Source organism: Typopeltis vanoorti, chromosome 12 (assembly GCF_054136105.1).
Source record: "Typopeltis vanoorti isolate ZY-2024b chromosome 12, IOZ_Tvanoo_1.0, whole genome shotgun sequence".
Taxonomy (NCBI): Eukaryota; Metazoa; Arthropoda; class Arachnida; order Uropygi; family Thelyphonidae; genus Typopeltis; species Typopeltis vanoorti.
In genome coordinates this window covers 11722651-11740171 of record NC_143560.1, presented here as the reverse complement: position 1 = coordinate 11740171, position 17521 = coordinate 11722651, and the positions used below count along the sequence as shown (strand labels likewise).

At 35.3% G+C, this 17521-nt stretch overlaps 1 protein-coding gene across 2 annotated transcripts in view; it reads left to right on the top strand.

Moving 5' to 3' along the window:
- The window catches only part of Noa36 (zinc finger protein 330 homolog Noa36), a 269801-nt gene that overhangs the window by 31897 nt on the left and 220383 nt on the right, over positions 1–17521 (top strand). For both annotated transcript variants that reach the window (XM_090401473.1, XM_090401474.1), the window contains exon 4: positions 7846–7916. In XM_090401473.1, coding sequence (XP_090257599.1) covers positions 7846–7916 — 71 coding nt within the window. The remainder of the gene's footprint in view (positions 1–7845; positions 7917–17521) is intronic.

Here is a 17521-nt window from a genome sequence, read left to right as displayed (position 1 = left end):
GTCATATGCCTTTTCCAGATCGACAAAACTTAAATTACAGATCTTTATTATATTCCCATGATTTCTCAACTATTTGTCGTAACATGAATATTTGATCCTGAAAGCCTCTATTTGGCTTGAATCCAGCTTGTTTTTCACCAAGCTTCCCTTCCACAATCCTTCTCAACCGTTTTTCAAGTATACTGAGTAAATCTTAATAGATAAATACTCAGTAGGGAAATACCTCTGTAATTCTCACATTCAGTTTTATTTCCCTTTTTATATATGGATAGCATGAGAGCTCTACTCCAACATTCCAGAATTCGTCCCTCTGTTGAGGCCTTCTGAACTATGCAGTGCAGTGCAGCCACTGTAAGACTTTTATACATACATACTTGAACATTTCTGGTTGAATATTATCTACACCTGCTGCTTATCCACATTTCAGGCTTTTAATGGCTTTTTCTATTTCAAGTACTGATATGTATTCCTGATTGCATGTCTGTTCAGTATTTTTTACTACTGTGCTATCATCACTGCTTGTTTCTTTTAGTAATTTTTCAAAGTAATTACTCCATACATGAAGGATATCTTTTTCATCAATTTTCATGTCACCTTTATCAACTCTAATTCCTTTTACAGCACTCTTTACTCCATTTCTGAGCTTTTTTCAACAGCCTCCAGAATATTTTGCCACCTTCTTGATATTTATTTTCTGTTCTTACCAAAGTCTTCCCATGACTTTTGCTTAGCTAGTTTTACGCAGTGTTTAGCTTCTTACATTAGTCTCTGTATTCTCTAAGAACACAAGCTGACTTATTTGCCAGGAACTTTTGATATGTTTTCTTCTTTTCCTTCACTGCCTCTTTAACTTCCTGTGTCCACCATGGGGTTCTGACTTTTCTATCCTTGTAGACAACCTCACCACATGCCTCTCTGGCTGAATCAGTCAATTGTTTTCTTCAGGGTTTGCCACTGAATCTCCAAGGTTTTGTTCCTGTTCTTAAACTCCTTCATTTTTTCTTGAATAATGTTTGTGTATTTTAGTCTACAGTTTACATCTGAGAGCTGCTCAACTTTTATTCACTTTAAAACTTTCTTACATGTCATTCTTTTCAATATGAAATTCAATTTTATCCTGCTCAAGACTAAATAGTGATCACTTCCAATTTCAAATCCTCTGTACACTCTAGTGTCCTGCACCAGTGGGAAAGATCACTATCAACAATAACATAGTCAATGAGACTTTTCTTATTCCTTGCCTCTTCTCTCCATGTGAATTTGTGCACATTTTTATGTTGGAACATGGTGTTAGTAATAACCAGTCCATGTCCCGAGCAGAAATCCAACAGGTATTGGCCATTATTATTAGTTTTGCTCTTTTCTCCATATTTTCCCAAAATATTTTTGTATGTCTGACAATCATTTTCTACTCTGCTATTTAGATCCCCAACAATGACCAACTTTTCCATTTTCATTGTGTCAGTTGCATTTCTAAAACCTCGAAAAAATTCCTCCACTTCTACCTTAGTAGAACCTTCTGTGGGACCATAGGCGCAAATAAGTCTCATTGTCTGGTTCCCATTCCAATATTTGCCCACATCACTCTACTTGATATTGCATGCCATTCAAGAAGATTAGCCTTATATTTTGTGTTCAATACTATAGCTGCACCTTCTTTTCCCTGATTCTCATTGCTTGAATAGAACATTTTGTATTTATTGCTCGGAAAAATCTCACCAGATCTTGTCTTTTTTGTTTCATCAACCCTACTATGTCGATCTGGTACTTATCTAATTCCTCAATTAACTCCATTTCTTTGCCATTCAGGCTTGTTATGTTGATAGTACCAATTTTGAACTCTGGTGACGAATTGGGGTGTGCTTTATGATTTGAATTTTTCCAGTAGCTGACTTTTTGCTGTTCGCCCTGGTTCCCTGGCAAAAACAACAGCGGCCCTGTTTTACTGGGTGGCGCCACAGCCTGCATGAAATTTTGTCATGTAGTACCATCATTTCGTATTTTTTGGTTTAAGCCAATAAGAATACAATTTGGTTGGCTAAATCTGAAATTGCCAGCCCATCCTTGTTCTTTCAATATCCAGGTGGATACTAACGACGAGAGGGTGAGGATTGGACATCAGGTCGGAAGCCCTGGTTGGTTCTCCTCATTCCTTTAAAGGTTATGTGGAAGTCTCCTCTCAATTATGCAGCTTTGATCCTTAAGCACCATGAATATTTTATATATAGAGTCATACCCCGACTTACGTGAATCCATAGTTACACAGTTTCTTATATGTACGTAATCCCGTCCTGCTTCATGTCTCACCACTAGTTGTATCTTTCCAGTGCCAGCTGCATTCAGCAGTGTCGCACATGCTGTGAACAAGCACTGACGTGTGTCGCACAGTCTCCATTCATACATGATTTTTATAGTCTACAAACCTTGCGATTGTTGAATGTTATGTTCTTAATAAAAATTTTATCACATAAAAAATAATAATGTCGTCTAAAAGAAGCAAGTCTGATTCTTCTACAGCTAGCAAGAAAAGAAAAACATTGACTTTGGAAACAAAACTCAACATTATTAAGGATTTTGAAGGCGGAATGAAAATTTGTGAGCTAACAAAGAAGGTTGATCTACAGGAATAATCCACAGTAAGAACAGTCATAAAAGAAAGGTTTACAGATTTTGAAGGACATAGATTCTAACAAGGAACGAATTGTAGCCACAAGGCAAGAAATAAAAGAATCATTGGCTTGCTATGAAGAAATTTTGTGTGACAAGTAAAAGACATTATGCCATCAGACGATTCTATTAGATTTTATGAAACCATTGACATTGAAATAGCTTTCTTTTTTTTTTTATGTATGAAAAACTACAATTATGATTATATTTCTTAAAAAATATAGGTGTTTTTGTAAACCTTTGATCCCAATTAACTAATATTTTGTATGTTTGTATATATAAATTATATGCAAAATTATACCCTGAGTTACGTGAATTCGACTTACGCCCTTTTTGTTGGTCACACCTACCACATAACTTTGCGGTATGACTGTATATATATATATATATATATATATATATATATATATATATATATATCAGTGGCTTCGTATGCCCATTTCGGTTGGGTGTACTGTCATGTGGGTTATGCAACACGCGCTACAAATTTCATGTCAATTTGATAGTATGCGTGGCCATGCGTTTGCAGAAAATTTTTCCGGGGGTGCGGTGCAAAGCTTGGAGACAAATACATCAAAAAATTTTTATAATTATTGATTTAATTAAATAATTACATCAATAAATTCTTTTAGCATTTTTGATGTAATTATTTATCGATGCAGTACATTATTTATAGATTAAACTATAAATACATAATTTTCATTTTACATTTTAATGAAATGATCTTATGTTCTTGAGAGAAAAAAAAGTATTCAGAATTAATACTTTTCAACACAATTTCATATATAAAAAAAAATTGACTGGCATATTTTATTAAAAATCAACTAATTAATTAATCTCAAAAATCCTAAATTAAATTATTTCAGTTTAAAAAACAAAAAAAAAATCATAAATATAACAAGTAAAATAATATTAAATTACATAAACTTACCTTTTAAAAATGTATTTTTCTGTTTAAATTTCTTCCACTGTAAATTTACAATTGGGGTGCTTAAGGGTCAAAGCTGTATAACTGAGAGGAGACCTCCACATAGCCTTTAAAGGAATGCAGAGAACCGACCAGGGCTTCTGACCTAATGTCCAATCCTCACCTTCTCGTGGTGCACCCTGTTGGGTATCTACTTGGATACTGAACGGACGAGGATGGGCTGACAATTTGGAATTTAGCCGACCAAATTGTATTCTTATTGGTTAAACCGAAATATAGAATGATGGTACAACATGACAAAATTTCATGCCGGCTGGGGCGTCGCCCGGTTAAACAAGGCCCCCGTTGTTTTCGCCAGGGAACCAGGGTGAACAGCGAAAAGTCAACTACTGGAACAAATCTGAAAATAAACCCCAACTCAACATCACCAGAGTTACAGATCGGTACTATCAACGTAAGAAGCCTGAATGGCAAAGAAATGGAGCTAGCTGAGGAATTAGATAAGTACCAGATCGACATAATAGGGGTGATTGAAACAAAAAAGACAAAAACTGGTGAGATCTTTCTGAGCAATAAATACAAAATGTTATATTCAGGCAATGACAATCAAGGAAAAGAAGGAGTAGCCATCGTATTCAACACAAAATACGAGGCTAATCTTCTTGAAATGCAGTCAGTCTCAAGTAGAGTAATGTGGGCAAATATGAGAATGGGGAACTGGACAATGAGACTTATTTGTGCCTAAGGTCCCACAGAGGGCTCTACTAAGGTAGAAATGGAGGAATTTTTTGAGGCTTTAGAAAAAGCAACTGACACAATGAAAAATGAAAAGTTGGTCCTTGTTGGGGATCTAAATAGCAGAGTAGGAAATGATTGTGAGACATACAAAAATATTTTGGGAAAATTTGGAGAAAAGAGCAAAGCTAATAATAATGGCAAATATCTGTTGGATTTCTGCTCAGGACATGGACTGGTTATTACTAACACCATGTTCCAACATAAAAATGTGCACAAATTCACATGGAGAGAAGAGGCTAGGAATAAGAAAAGTCTCATTGACTAAGTTATTGTTGATAGTGATGTTTTCTCCCTGGTGCAGGACACCAGAGTGTTCAGAGGATTTGAAATTGGAAGTGATCACTATTTAGTCTTGAGCAGGATAAAATTGAATTTCATATTGAAAAGAATAACATGTAAGAACGTTTTAAAGCGAATAAAAGTTGAGCAGCTCTCAGATGTGAACTGTAGACTACAATACAGAAAGATCATTGAAAAGAAAATGAAAGAGTTTGAGAACAGGAATTAAAACTTGGAGATTCAGTGGCAAACTCTGAAGAAAACATTGATTGATTATGCCAGAGAGGCATGTGATGAGGTTGTGTGCAAGGATAAAAAAATCAGAACTCCCTGGTGAACACAGGAAGTTAAAGAGGCAGTGAAGGAAAAGAAGAAAGCATATCAAAAGTTCCTGTCAAATAAGTCAGCTTTTACTCTTACAGAATACAGAGACAAATGTAAGAAAGCTAAACAGTGTGTAAAACTAGCTAAACAAAAGTCATGGGAGGACTTTGGCAAGAATATAGAAAATAAATATCAAGAAGGTGGCAAAATATTCTGGAGGTTGTTGAAGAAGCTTAGGAATGGAGAAAGAGTGCTGTAAAAGGAGTTAGAGATGAAAAGGTGACATGAAAACAGGAGAAAAAGATATCCTTGAAGTATGGAGTAATTATTTTGAAAAACTGCTAAATGAAACAAGCAGTGATGACAGCACAGTGGTAAAAAACACTGACCAGGCATGCAGTCAGGAATACATATCCATACTTGAAGTAGAAAAAGCCATCAAAGGCTTGAAATGTGGAAAGCCAGCAGGAGTAGATGATATTCGACCAGAAATGCTGAAGTATGGTGGTATAAGAGTCTTACAGTGGCTGCGCTGCATAGTTCAGAAAGCTTGGACAGAGGGACGAATTCGTGATGATTGGAGTAGAGCTCTCATAGTACCCATATATAAAAAGGGAAATAAAACTGAATGTGAGAATTACAGAGGTATTTCCCTACTGAGTGTTCCTGGCAAGGTCTATGCAAGTATACTTGAGAAACGGTTGAGAAGAATTGCGGAAGAAAAACTTGGTGAAGAACAAGCTGGATTCAGGCCAAATAGAGGCTGTCAGGATCAGATCTTCACTTTACGACAAATAGTCGAGAAAGCATGGGAATATAACAAAGATCTGTATTTAAGTTTTGTCGATCTGGGAAAGGCATATGACAAAGTGCCAAGAGAGAAGCTATTCAATACGCTACAGTTATATGGTGTCAATGCGGCATTATATCAAGCAATACTTAGTCTTTATTTGAGTTGTAAGTCAGCAGTTAGAACTGAAGGAAGTGCAGGAAGATGGTTTAATATTAAATCTGGTGTGAGAGAAGGATATACATTATCCCGTCTGTTATTCATTATCTATATGGATCACATTATGAAGGAAAGTGGTATTAAACTTGATATCAAAATTGGAGATGTTAATGTCAGCTCTTTGCTTTATGTGGATGATGTTATACTTCTAAATAAATCCGCTACATGTCTGCAAGATTCTCTGACTACATTGAATAGCTGTTGTAATAGATATGGTATGAAGGTCAGCAATAAAAAGACAAAGACAATGAAAATAGGCAGAATCATTGAAAATGTCAACTGTGTTGTGAATGGAGAACCTGTGGAACAAGTAAAACATTTCAGCTACTTAGGCACGATTTTTACTGAAGATGGTAAACTAAATATAGAAATAGACAACAGAATCAGCAAAGCTGGTATGGTGGGAAGTAAATTGAATAAATTCATATGGAATAAGAGAGAAATTAGTCGGAACACTAAATTAGCTGTATACAAGACTGTGTTCAACTTATGGATCTGAGAGCTGGGGCAGAAGTAAAACACTTGACACCAAAGACTAGAGACCATAGATATGAGTCCTGAGAAAGATTATAGGCATGAACAGATGGCATCAATGGCACTATCATATTAAAAACGAGGATATTGGGAAAGAACTTGACATTGTCAGCATCCAGGAATGGGTTAGCAGAGCTAATCTCAGGTGGTATGGTCGCTTAAATAGAATGGGAGAGGAAAGATTAGCAAAACAAGTGTTCTCTGCCAGGTTGGCAGGAAAACGACCCAGAGGAAGACCAAGATATAGGTGGATTGATACAGTACAAAGTGCCTTAGAAGATAGAAATATAAGATCTGATAATGTTGGAGTCTTGACAAGTAACAGACTGATTTGGAGGAAAATTGTAGATAGGAAGTTAGTAATGATGTAAATTTTTCATGTAGTACTGTCATATCCTGTACACCCCCCTTGAAGGTACATGGCAGGAATTTGATGATGATGAAACCTATCCATAAGAACTACAACTCTGTACATAAAGTCCCAATCCTCTACCTTGCTGACATCTCAGAACAATTTCAGAAATCTTAAAAAAAAAACAATTGTCTACTTTTTTTTCCTGTGTCAGTAAACTGTCCTCAATCTTACATTGCAAATATAAATAGTCTTCACTTTCCCTCCCAGGTGTTTATTTACTTGGATCCCTGTGTTTATCTTCTCTTATACTTTGTATAAACAGGAAGTTCATCCAGAAGTGACTTCAGAAATATAAACATCAATCTTACTTCCTTTTAAGAAACTCTATAAGTCTCTGGATTAGTTTAGCTCACCATAGAATTAGCATAGTTAAGTGAAGCTTATGATCAAGGACCCATTGTTTTTAAATTTCAATGCTTATTCAAAGAGAGTTCAAAAGTACTGTTACAACCCAAACTTGAATTGAAATACCTCTATTTTCTTGCAGAAATTTGGCGAAGACTTATCCTTATTAATTGTAAACAGTAAGTGGTTTGTGTGTGTGTATTAGCTGTAATAGATCACTCTAGCACACATCTTGCTTGTTGCGAAATTTGTTGTTATTCTGCTTTTTTAAATTGGCAGTTACGCTGAAAATGATGTGCAAGTTTCATATCAAAATATTTATATACATTAGTAATAAAACCTTCTTGTGTATAAGGGTTTCATATTTTGGTTTTTAGTCTTAAGCCATATTTCTTAGCATTGCATACTTATCAGTTCAGTTAGATTTACTATTACTACTAACATATCAATACAGGTAGCTTTTTTATCAGTGCAAACTAATGCTTATATTGATTATAAAGTACAGTTACTTAATGATGGATTATAAATTAACTTTTAATTCACTAGGAAACAGAAGAATAGAGCATTTTGTTATTTTTGCTCATCTGTCCAAAGAATACCCATGTGTTCACAATGTGGTAAGTATTTAAAGTGTTAAATTTCCTTATAAGATATATCGTGAAAGAATAAAAATAAAAATCTTCAGTGCTTAAATTTTTATATTGCTTCAAAAACTTTTCTCTTTGGAATACATTGAATTAACTGAATATTTTAGAATATTCGGTTAATGCAATAGGAAGATAAGGAAGAAGAAGAAAAATTACTACTTCTTAGCTAAGTAATGCAAATAAATTAACTCAAAAATTTCATCAGCAAGATGAAGGACACCATTTTAGATCCTGCAGATATATTAGTAAGTTTAGATGCAATGAGACAATAATCTGCTAGAAGAACTATTTCTCCCAGACAATGCAACTTATTTAAACCCAGGCTAGATAACACCTTTCAGTTTGAAGTCACTATGAGTAGAAAGAGACTAGTTATGGATGGACTCATCATTTTCACTTCTTCTAGCTAATATGTATATGGAATTTTTTTGAAAAGATGACTGTTGTAAACCTCACTAATCCAAAAAAAAAACAAGGCTATGTTATGCTGATAATATTTTTCTCATCTGACTGGTGTTCAAAGAAACACTTCAGTAGTCCCAACAGCTTCCATATACACTGCTTGGAAAGAAGTCAACAGACACCTTAGTGCAAAGAACAAACATCCATGGTGCCCACCTTAATAAGATGTTGGACCTCCTTTCACTGTGAAGACTGCAGCAGTCCTACAGGACACTTTCTACAAGCATATGATAGTGATCAATGGAAATTTTGGATCATTCTTCTGTAAGGATGTCATGAGATCCTGGACTGTTTTGGAGCAGACATCCTTTGACCTTACCCGACACTCTAGTTCATCCTGCAGATATTCAATAGGATTGAGATTAGGGCTCTGTGGAGGTCAGTCAAGTGTGGTCACATTCACACACCACACAGTTACAGCCGCAGCCTTATGACATGGTGCATTGTCTTGCTGAAAGAGAATAGTCAGTTCTGTAGAAATATCACAAAGTAGAAAACATTGCATTGTTCAGATACCTCTCGGAATTCATTGTTCATGCAACCACAAACAGAGGTGCAAGGCTAAACCAGGAAAAACAGGACCATACCATTAAATTGCCACGTACAAATTTCATATGCACTTCAAGCTTCCATGTCTCATTGTACACACCCTTTGCACCACTGATGATGCCACATGTTGGTTTGGGTAATGTGGTACTTGCATATTGCTGTTGTCGTGATGTTCTATTTTCATGTTGTGTTCTAATTTACCATCTTGTTTCAAGTCACTCTTATAAATAAAACAACTAATTGCGAATTGATCACCGATCCAAAAGTAGAGAAATTTATAATTATACTGCGCCACCCTATTTTTAGATTAGTCTATATAAAATAGTAGGATCAATTCTTAATTAAGTTAGCAGTCTTCTCATTAGGCCGAATTATTTATTATTCTACTTGGAGCACCCGCAAGATTCGATTTTTTTTTATGAACGGTGCAATAAAAGGGAGTTCAGGCAAACACAATATTTAGACTAACAAAATAAAACATTTAATATATGATATATAGCAAATACATGAATTCTACTTTTAAATGGAACAATACAAATAACTTAATACATCTTGCTAAGTCACTCATTACCATTCAATGTTCTAAACTTTAACATACAATTCACTGCTTCAAAATTATAAATTTTCTTAACTCAAGTTAATAAAACAAAGCTTCTTATTTAATCAGTCTCCACACATCTATCAGCTGTACTTAATGTTTAAATTCACAGCAGGCACTAATCAAGGTAGACAATATTCCACGCAATCTTATTTCGGACCTTGAACTTCTAAGATACGCTATAGTTAATGTTAGAATGAATGAACATGTATGACTACTCTTACCAGATACAATCTTCAATACATCAATTTATTGCGAGCACATTTATGAATTAACTCATTTGAGCTAGCGGAACACATTAAATAAAATTCTCCAACGCTTTAACTGAACTACTGTTAATCGCGCTTCACTACTCTAAAAAAAACAGCAATAAGGTACTGATATCCTTCCTTGTTTACTTTTCTGCAACTAGTTAAGTTCATTATATTCTTCTCAGGGCAACATAGAATTAAGACGTAATCCTAGATTAACTGGAACTAATCAGAATTTTCCATTGAATGTCCAGTTCTTTATTTATCTGATTACGACATCAATTTTCCTCTATAACCATAGCTGATTTCACTTGCGGCTGAGTATAAGATTCACTACGTTTTTTGCTCACTTCTAAATACTATGCTCTTGAATTTCTGCCCTAAAGAATTTATAATCTTCTTTCACTTCCTTGCTTATATTCTACTTTCCTTCAGGCTCCGCAAAACTCTTCCCTTTCCTCTCATTAAAATTCCTATTTTTTTTTCTCCTTTCTGGTTCCAAGGTCACGCACTCTTCGACTCGTGCTTGTTTATTTCATGCGTCTCCATGACAACGCATGAACGCAAACATTTCGCTAATGTAATACAACGCTCTACTACTACATAAGTGATTACATAACGTTAAATTTTTACAAATAAGAATAAACAGAATATTTGAGCTACTTAATCAGCTCTTTCATTACGTATACAATTATTTATAATACACTTTTTGTTACTTTACATATATATTTTAGTTATCATAAATTTCTACACATATTATTATTTAATAAATTAATAGTAGGTTAAATTTAGAATAAATATTTAAATAGTAATCCTTAATTAAGGAACAATAAATAATTCTTATACAAATTATGATTAATATATAATAAGCAATGTTAAATGTGAATGAAAAAAAAATAAATTACACAACATAGTTTCATTCACAATTTAACACTGTCCTACCATGGAAACCCATGTTATGAGTCGTGGTTCTGAATTTTTTTGTGCAGATGCATGTTCCATTCAGTGTCTGAACTCTGCATTCAGTGTGTCAGCTGATGGATGGCAGTTTTTACATATTATCCTTCGTAGCATCCTGTGGTCGTGTTTGGTGAACATGGTGGGTCGTCCAATGTGGATAGCATTTACATTTGACTCCCTGTGATTCAACTCAATATGGTATCATTGATTGTTGACATGGGATGGCCCAATTTGTCATTAATATGCAGAACAGATAAGCCTGCAGTGTGGCATTTTATTACAATGCCTCTTTGAAACTTTGTCAGTTCCCTTCTCGCAGCCATTTCATCTGGCACTGACTTGGAATCATTATATCCAGCAGGAGGCATCAGTGAGTAAGCTACTCTAAACTACTGCTCCAGCATTTTATCGCTACTGCAACTGTTTCTCATTCAAATTAAACATTAGAAATCTTAACAGCGGGTACTAAGGAGCCGATTACTTCTGCACAGCCTGTAAGTACTTATAGTTTATTAAATCAGTTATCTTTCGATCTAAAAATCAGCATTGTGCAAGCGCCTACTATGCGAAGCAAAGATGACGGCAACAAAAACCAACAATGAACAAGCACCCTGTGTCTCACCAGCGTAGCGCCGTTGATTACTAACAATCCCACAAGTATACTGCAGCTGTAAAATTGATTTCAGCAATAAAAAAAAAAGGTATAATGTGCGAGTTCTATTGACACTGATTACATGCCTCCTGCACAAAAATAGACAAATTGCAACACAAGACATTTGACTTTAATCAGCCCTTTTTCTGTTTGCTGTGCCTCCCATCTGTAAAACAGCTCTGAACTTAGGCATACGAATCAAAAACCTCAAACAGCACATCAGTGCTATGAACGAAACTTTTTCCTCCAAAATACGAGCACTAGAAACCAAGCTCAAACTAAATGACAATCAGCGGCGTAATGCAAGTTCACCCTTCCCTGTGAATGAACTCCATGACCTAATCACATCAATGGTGCATGACTTGATGGAGGCCAAAAACAAAAAAATTCAATGCCGTTATTTTGAACACTTTCCAAAGAAAAATGGAAAAGCACTAAAAGAAGACATCATCAAATTAGCAGAAGAATGCAACATAGATTCTAAAAATATCGTCAGGTGCCATCGTTTCAGACCTACAAATAAAAGAAAGGACGGGATGAACTTTCCACACCTTGTAAAAGTGACTTGCAACATGCCGACAAGCATATCAAAACTAATAACAGTGATCAACAACAAGTAAAAAGACATTTGTTCCCAATCATGCATACATACTCGACCAGTCCTAACATTTGTATAAAGGTAACAAGGATGCCAGCTTTGAAGACAGCTCGAAGAAAAATGTCTAAATGGTGACAACAATTGGATCAGCGACTACAGACCAGTTAAATTGTTGCAAAAATCAAGTGATGCCACCATGGAGACCAGTATGCAAGCACTGCATAGGAAATGTTCAAAACCTTGCAGTCAAACATATGACTCGCAGAACCCTACATATCAATTTCACCAACATCCGTGGCCTAAACTCCAATTTTAATAATGTCCACTACCATCTTCAGTCTACCAAACCCCACTTATTCTTTCTGGCAGAAACTCAAATCTCACCTCCCTCAGCACTATTCATCTCAACCTTCCAAGCTACACGCTCTTTAACTCCTTTCAACCCAAGGATGGTGTCTATGCATACATCTGCTCCGACATACCTTGCCAGAGAGCACCCAGCCTGGAATCGCCCAACTTTTACCTTCTTTGGTTGAAAATATCCTTTTCCAACTCAGTCAAATTCATATGCTGTCACTATCATTCCCCTAATGCAACCAACCACTCTGAGCTCTTTATTTTCCTCTTGTTAAAAATGGATTTTCTCCATTCCCACTTTCCCAACAGCAAAATCATTCTCCTAGGAGATTTTAATGTACACAACACTAACTAGCTTTCCTCCTCTAGCTGTACTGATCTTGCAGGCAGAGATGCTGAAACGTTTGCCAACACTAATGACACAACTTGTTCAGATGCTAACCAGAATACCTGATAACTCGAACCACTCTCCAAATACCCTAGATCTCTTCTTCACCAATGATCCTTCCAAATACACAGTGAATGCAGCGGGACCCCTAGGCAATTCTGACCACAATCTAGTGCTCATCTGCTCCCCCATGCAACAACGCTTACACAGCCACTCCCATACAGTAGTTTGGCATTATAACAGTGCCAAGTGGGACAGCCTCCACAACTTCCGTGCCTCATTCCCATGGTTGGACTTGCTTCTGGCCTTCCAACCCAAACACATGCACCGAACTTATAACCAAAGTAATCCTCACTGGCATGGAAACATACATTCCCCACAGTACGCTGAACTGTCATTCCCTAACTAAACCCTGGTTTTCCAAAAGATGCGGCAAGGCTCAAATGAAAAACCAAACATGGCATGGCTTGGTTTATAGTTTATTTGGCACAAAAACTACAAAGGTCATACTCTGTCATACTAAGGTTACAACTATACATAAGCAGTTAAAGAAAATTGTAAACAATATGCCTGTACAAAAATTAGGTTCCAAAGCAACATCTACATATAAACAGAATTGCTGCAGGGGCACAGCAACACACAAGGTTAAAGATCACAGTAGTACAGAAATCGTCAACAATACAAGTTAATAAACAAAATGCATGTACAAGATGCCAAGCCAAGGAATGCAGTATCTACATAGATAAAATCATAACAAATGTTTTTACAGCAGTACATAAATAGGCAAACAGGAATTATTATACAATATGTATACATAAAAATTAAATTTAGTAATGTGGTATGTACATATCAACAAAATTACAAGAAGGTTACACAAATATACAAAGTGCCCTACAGCAATACATAATTAATCGAAAAATAAACTAGTAAATAATATGTATGTGCAAAAGTTAAATAAAGCAGTGCAGTATCTACATATAAACAAAATTACTGCAGCATTTACACAGTACATAAATAGATAACAATACAAGTTAATAAACAAAATGCATGTACAAAATCAAGTCAAGAAATGCAGTATCTACATATAGATAAGATTACAACAAATGTTATTACAATAATACATAAAAAGTCAGCAATATGTATGTATAAAAATTAAGTTTGGCAATGTAGTATTTACATAAGAAAATTACAACAAGGTTACACAAATGTTAAAGATCAAAGGCTACAGAAATACATGATTGGTCAAAATTTAAAATAATGAATTATATATATATATATATATATATATATGTATATATATATATATATGTATGTATGTGATTATATGCTTCAACTCGGTTATTGTGATACATTTTCAAAAATAGATTTAATGACTTAAAAACCGAGCTTATAAAGATTTAATAAGAATAATACAACTAGTTTCGGCTTATAACAGCCTTCATCAGGTATTCTTAAAGGAAGAGAATAGTAATAAACATTGAAATATCTAAAAAACTGGAAAATACAGGTAAAAAATCACTGCACATAATTGATACATAAAAAACGTTATATTTTTTCAAGTTGTTCTAATAGGCGTGCCATTGTTTATTGCAAGTGTGCGTGCAAACTCACGTGAACACCAATATTGAATAACTGCAGCATGGCTATCTGGGATGTTATAACTCAAATTGTTATTTAAGTGGACAGGATTCAGAAGGATTTCCCCTTGATTCTATAATTTTTCTCTCAAACTCATCATCACAGCGAAAAATATTTTCTGATCTATCCCAGCAAACGGAGTTGGCTTTGTTGATCATCATTAGGATTATTTGAAAAAAGAACATGACCGGATAACGCAGTTCCAGAGAAAGCTACTAACACAATGAAAAAGAAAAGTTGGTCCTTGTTGGGGATCTAAATAGCAGAGTAGGAAGTGATTGCCAGACATAGAAAAATGTTTTGGGAAAATTTGGAGAAAAGAGCAAAGCTAATAATAATGGCAAATACCTGTTGGATTTCTGCTCAGGACATGGACTGGTTATTACTAACAACATAAAAATGCGCACAAATTCACATGGAGAGAAGAGGCAAGGAATAAGAAAAGTCTCATTGACTATGTTATTGCTGATAGTGATGTTTTCTCCCTGGTGCAGGACACCAGAGTGTACAGAGGATTTGAAATTGGAAGTGATCACTATTTAGTCTTGAGCAGGATAAAATTGAATTTCATGTTGAAAAGAATGACATGTAAGAAAGTTTTAAAGCGAATAAAAGTTGAGCTGCTCTCAGTTGTGAACTGTAGACTAAAATACACAAAGATTATTGAAGAAAAAATGAAAGAGTTTGAGAACAAGAACCAAACTTTAGAGATTCAGTGGCAAACCTTGAAGAAAACCCTGATTTATTCAGCTATAGAGGCATGTGGTGAGGTTGTCTGCAAGGATAAAAAAAAATCAGAACTCCATGGTGGACACAAGAAGTTAAAGAGACAGTGAAGGAAAAGAAGAAAGCATATCAAAAGTTCCTGGCAAATAAGTCAGCTTTTACTCTTACAGAATACAGAGACAAATGTAAGAAAGCTAAACAGTGTGTAAAACTAGCTAAACAAAAGTCATGAGAGGACTTTGGCAAGAACATAGAAAATAAATATCAAGAAGGTGATAAGATATTCTGGAAGTTGTTGAAGAAGCTTAGAAATGGAGGAAAGAGTACTATAAAAGGAGTTAGAGATGATAAAAGTGACATGAAAACAGGAGAAAAAGATATTGAAGTATGGAGTAATTACTTCGAAAAATTGCTAAATGAAACAAGCAATGATAGCACAGTGGTAAAAAAACACTCAACAGGCATATAGTCAGGAATACATATATCCATATTTGAAGTAGAAAAAGCCATCAAAGGATTGAAATGTGGAAAGGCAGCAAGAGTAGATGATATTCAACCAGAAATGCTGAAGTATGGTGGTATAAAAGTCTTACAGTGGCTGCACTGCATAGTTCAGAAAGCCTGGACAGAGGGACGAATTCTTGATGATTGGATTAGAGCTCTAATAGTACCCATATATATAAAAAGAGAAATAAAACTGAATGTGAGAATTACAGAGGTATTTCCCTACTAAGTGTTCCTGGCAAGATCTATGCAAGTATACTTCAGAAACGATTGAGAAGAATTGTGGAAGTAAAGCTGGGTGAAGAACAAGCTGGATTCAGGCCAAATAGAGGCTGTCAGGATCAGATCTTCACTTTACGACAAATAGTTGAGAAAGCATGGGAATATAACAAAGATCTGTATTTAAGTTTTATCGATTTGGAAAAGGCATATGACAATGTGCCAAGAGAGAAGCTATTCAATACGCTGCAGTTATATGGTGTCACTGGGGCATTATATCAAGCAATACTTAGTCTTTATTTGAGTTGCAGGTCAACAGTTAGAATTGAAGGAAGTACAGGAAGATGGTTTAATGTTAAATCTGGTGTGAGACTAGGATACATTATCCTCTCTGTTATTCATTATCTATATGGATCACATTATGAAGGAAAGTGGTATTTAACATGATATCAGAATTCATCATCAAATTCCTGCCATGTACCCTCCAGGGGTGTACAGGATATGACAGTACTACATGAAAAAAAATTACATCATTACTAACTTCCTATCTACAATTTTCCTCCAAATCAGTCTGTTACTTGTCAAGACTCCAACATTAACAGATCTTATATTTCTATCGTCTAAGGCACTTTGTACCGTATCAATCCACCTATATCTTGGTCTTTCTCTGGGTCGTTTTCCTGCCAACCTGGCAGAGAACACTTGTTTTGCTAATCTTTCCTCTCCCATTCTATTTAAGTGATCATACCACCTGAGATTAGCTCTGCTAACGCATTCCTGGATGCTGACAATGTCAAGTTCTTTCCTCACATCCTCATTTTTAATATGATATTGCCATTGATGCCATCTGTTCAAGCCTATAATCTTTCTCAGGACTCTCATATCTGCGGTCTCTAGTCTTTGGTCAAGTGTTTTAGTTCTGACCCAGCTCTCAGATCCATAAGTTAAAACTGGTTTGAACACTGTCTTGTATACAGCTAATTTAGTGTTCCGACTAATTTCTTTCTTATTCCATATGGATTTCAATTGACTTCCCACCATACCAGCTTTGCTGATTCTGTTGTCTATTTCTATATTTAATTTACCATCTTCAGTAAAAGTTGTGCCTAAGTAGCTGAAATGTTTTACTTGTTCCACAGGTTCTCCATTCACAACACAGTTGACATTTTCAATGAATCTGCCTATTTTCATTGTCTTTGTCTTTTTATTGCTGACCTTCATACCATATCTATTACAACAGCTATTCAATTTAATCAGAGAATCTTACAGACTTGTAGCGGATTTATTTAGAAGTATAACATCATCCGCATAAAGCAAAGAGCTGACATTAACATCTCCAATTTTGATATCAGGTTAAATACCACATTCCTTCATAATGTGATCCATATAGATAATGAATAACAGAGGGGATAATGTACATCCTTGTCTCACACCAGATTTAACATTAAACCATCTTCCTGTACTTCCTTTAATTCTAACTGCTGACTTACAACTCAAATAAAGACTAAGTATTGCTTGATATAATGCCCCATTGACACCATATAACTGCAGTGTATTGAATAGCTTCTCTCTTGGCACCTTGTCATATGCCTTTTCCAAATCGACAAAACTTAAATACAGATCTTTGTTGTATTCCCTTGCTTTCTCGACTATTTGTCGTATCTGAAGATCTG